This window comes from Pollicipes pollicipes, unplaced genomic scaffold (assembly GCF_011947565.3).
Source record: "Pollicipes pollicipes isolate AB1234 unplaced genomic scaffold, Ppol_2.1 Scaffold_2555;HRSCAF=2994_pilon_pilon_pilon, whole genome shotgun sequence".
In the NCBI taxonomy this organism is placed as follows: Eukaryota; Metazoa; Arthropoda; class Thecostraca; order Pollicipedomorpha; family Pollicipedidae; genus Pollicipes; species Pollicipes pollicipes.
The window spans coordinates 1,243,903-1,246,593 of NW_023596136.1; the positions used below are offsets into that span (position 1 = coordinate 1,243,903).

Here is a 2,691-nt window from a genome sequence, read left to right on the forward strand (position 1 = left end):
TTTGGTGTTCCTAACCCTCTCAGTTCCTGAGATCTCAGGGGGTTAAATTTGACCCCCATCCCCACCCACATACACACACAAGCGAAGGCTATCGAACCGGTCACCCGGACGCCTGTTAAGGCCAGCCCAAGTTTCATCGGTGTCAGAAAAGCTACTTTTCTCACCGCTGTCCTCGGGCCCTTCACCCTTACGGTACCCTTAAGCGAGGTAAATGCTGCAACTTACTACGCACTGTGCATACAAAATAGCTGATAGCTGGGTCCTTATACTTTTACGGGAGGTCTGAGGCGATGCATTAGCACATACAAATGGAACAATTGCTGGGATTTTCCTCTCTGTCTGGTGTATTAGGATGTACTTACTGTTCCGGCTAGTGAACTCTCCGGCTGCCATTGGGTGTTATGGATTCAATATAAGTACTGGGGGATGGCTGGATTTTAATCAGAACAACCTGGTTCAAATCTCAGCAATTTTAATGAGCTAATTGGACTGTCGTGTGTGCACGATTGAAAGCCGAACATGGTCCAGCCATTCCCGTTACCTAACACCTGATGACGGCCGGAGAGTTAACTAGTCGAAAGGTTGTACTACCGCACCCCATGAAGTCGGTGGTCTCCCCGGTTGGGTAGAGCGGCATAAATTTACGCATGCGGCCATCAAGTTTTTTCAGACTCAAATTAAAATATTCATCTGACATTCGATCTCTTTTCAGCCAAAATTGACGTCAACTTAAGTTATCCTGTGCAAAATTTTTGTTCCCAATCCTTTAAACATGATTTACAATAAAAATGCACCTAAATGAATCAAAGCACATTCCCCAAAGCTGAAAGCGTAAAGCACTTAAAGCAAGTTACTTCGCTTCTGCAAGTACTTAAGGTATGTTCCATGGTGCGCTACGCTGGACGTTACAGGGCTTTGATATAATCAATTTCCAGATATACTTCCGTACATTATCGAAACCGTTGCAGTTATTCACAAACCGAAGCGATTTTCTGCCTGCATCACAGCTATTACGTGTATTGCAACTTTTAACGTTAGCGAGGCTCTCCACTACATTTTCTACACATACAATTACTAACAAGTAATCAGTAACCATCACAATCGGTGCCATTTGTAGCCAGTGCTAAGGTGTCTGATGGCCCCTGCTTGGTAAATTATGAAGCGCATGGTACAAAAAAGGAAGGTTCATTTTCCTTCACACAACATATCGGCTAACTTGAAACGTGCATGGTATGGCAGATCCGAATATGTCTTCACCGTCCGACGAGGAAATTAACGATGAAGCAAAAGAGGAAATACCTTCGACTGAAGTCCCAACCACAGAGTCCGATTTAAAACCTGCGGACGCCACATCCTCAACAATCGCCACGGGCTCGGTCTCCGCCTCATCACCTAGTAGCCCCAGCAGCCCTAGCAACGATACCAGCAACAGCGCCGATGCATCGGGCTCCGGGTCCAGCAGCTCCGTCAAGAAGTCATCTGACAACGTAGACGCCTCCGGCAGCACGGAGGCAACAGGGACGTCAAGCAGTACGTCACCCACATCTGGGAGTGGAACGGGGACCACGGGAGACAGCGGAGAGGGCGGGTCAGACGATGCTGACAAAACGGCCGCGGACGACGGAGACCAGGAAGACGCTGCGGAGGATGAGCCGCCGCCTCCGCCACCGCGGCCCAAGAGCGTCAAGAAGTCCCGACCGCCGCCGCAGGCGCCGCCAGCAGGCGGTAGTGGCGCGACGGACCCGAAGGGAGACGTCTCCATGCAGTACGAGCAGAAGTTTAAGAGCATCCTTCACAGGAGGCGGTTGGAGGAAGAAGCGAAATGCGCCGAACAGAACAAGGATAAACCAACCATCGAAGAGCTGAACTCGTACTTCAAAGCGTGGCACATGAACGACCGCGAGAAGCGGAGAGCGATTCCCAGGTCGCATGACAAGGCCAAGAAGCGGCGCCAGGAGGAGGTGCGCCAGACCAAGGCGCAGGAGGCGTTCTGCACGTGGCTACGCTACAAGAAGCAGCAGATGAAGATGGAGCGGTGCCGCTGGCGGCTGCAGTGCAAGGAACGCCGCCAGCTGGTGCAGAAGCGGTCGCGCGCCGTCAGCGAGGCTGCCTACCAGCAGTGGCTGGCATCCAAGCGGCAGCACTGCCAGCCGACCCGACGCGGCTCGGCGCCGCCGGTGGTGTATATGCGTGACATGTCCACCCTGAACGCGCGCTCGTACCGCGCCGCCATGGCCGACCGCCGCTGCGAGCGGCGCTGCGCCAGCGCCTGTGATCGTCGTCGGCCGGACGAGTACGTCGACGTGGAGAACGTCCACTGCCCCGAACACAAGACCGAGTACCGTCTGGAGACGAAACGGACGCGCACCGGCAGCTGTTACCGGCTCACTAGCGTGCGCAAGCTCGACATCTGAGACGGCAGCGGCTCTTGGCGAACTGCGTCACTGGACGGCACCGTCCCGCCGGTCGGACCAGCCTCGCGCGGAGCCGATCGGCTTTGTGCGAGTGTAGCGGCTGCTCTGCAAGGGAGCTGCTTTCTGCGTGGGCTCATCTGCTAAGGAGCTGGCTCCTACGCGGGCTGATCCGCAAAGGAGCTAGCTCCTACGCGGGCAGGTGGCTCTTGCGCGGACTTCTCTGCTGGGGACCTGGTTCCTGCACGCGCCCCTCTGTTGAGGAGCTGGCTCCTGCGCT

General features: G+C 54.7%; 1 protein-coding gene across 1 annotated transcript; it reads left to right on the forward strand.

The window, feature by feature from the left end:
* Positions 1-711: 711 nt before the first annotated feature.
* On the forward strand, positions 712-2,414 carry LOC119107300 (hepatoma-derived growth factor-related protein 2-like). Its single transcript, XM_037230727.1, has 2 exons — positions 712-876; positions 1,240-2,414. Exon 2 carries the CDS (start codon positions 1,248-1,250, stop codon positions 2,412-2,414), a length of 1,167 nt encoding a protein of 388 aa, XP_037086622.1. The 5' UTR covers positions 712-876; positions 1,240-1,247.
* The last annotated feature ends 277 nt before the right edge of the window (positions 2,415-2,691 follow it).

Bases quoted from the DNA above. Each gene is read 5' to 3' on its own strand.
- LOC119107300 (XM_037230727.1), top strand. From the start codon at position 1,248: ATGTCTTCACCGTCCGACGAGGAAATTAACGATGAAGCAAAAGAGGAA.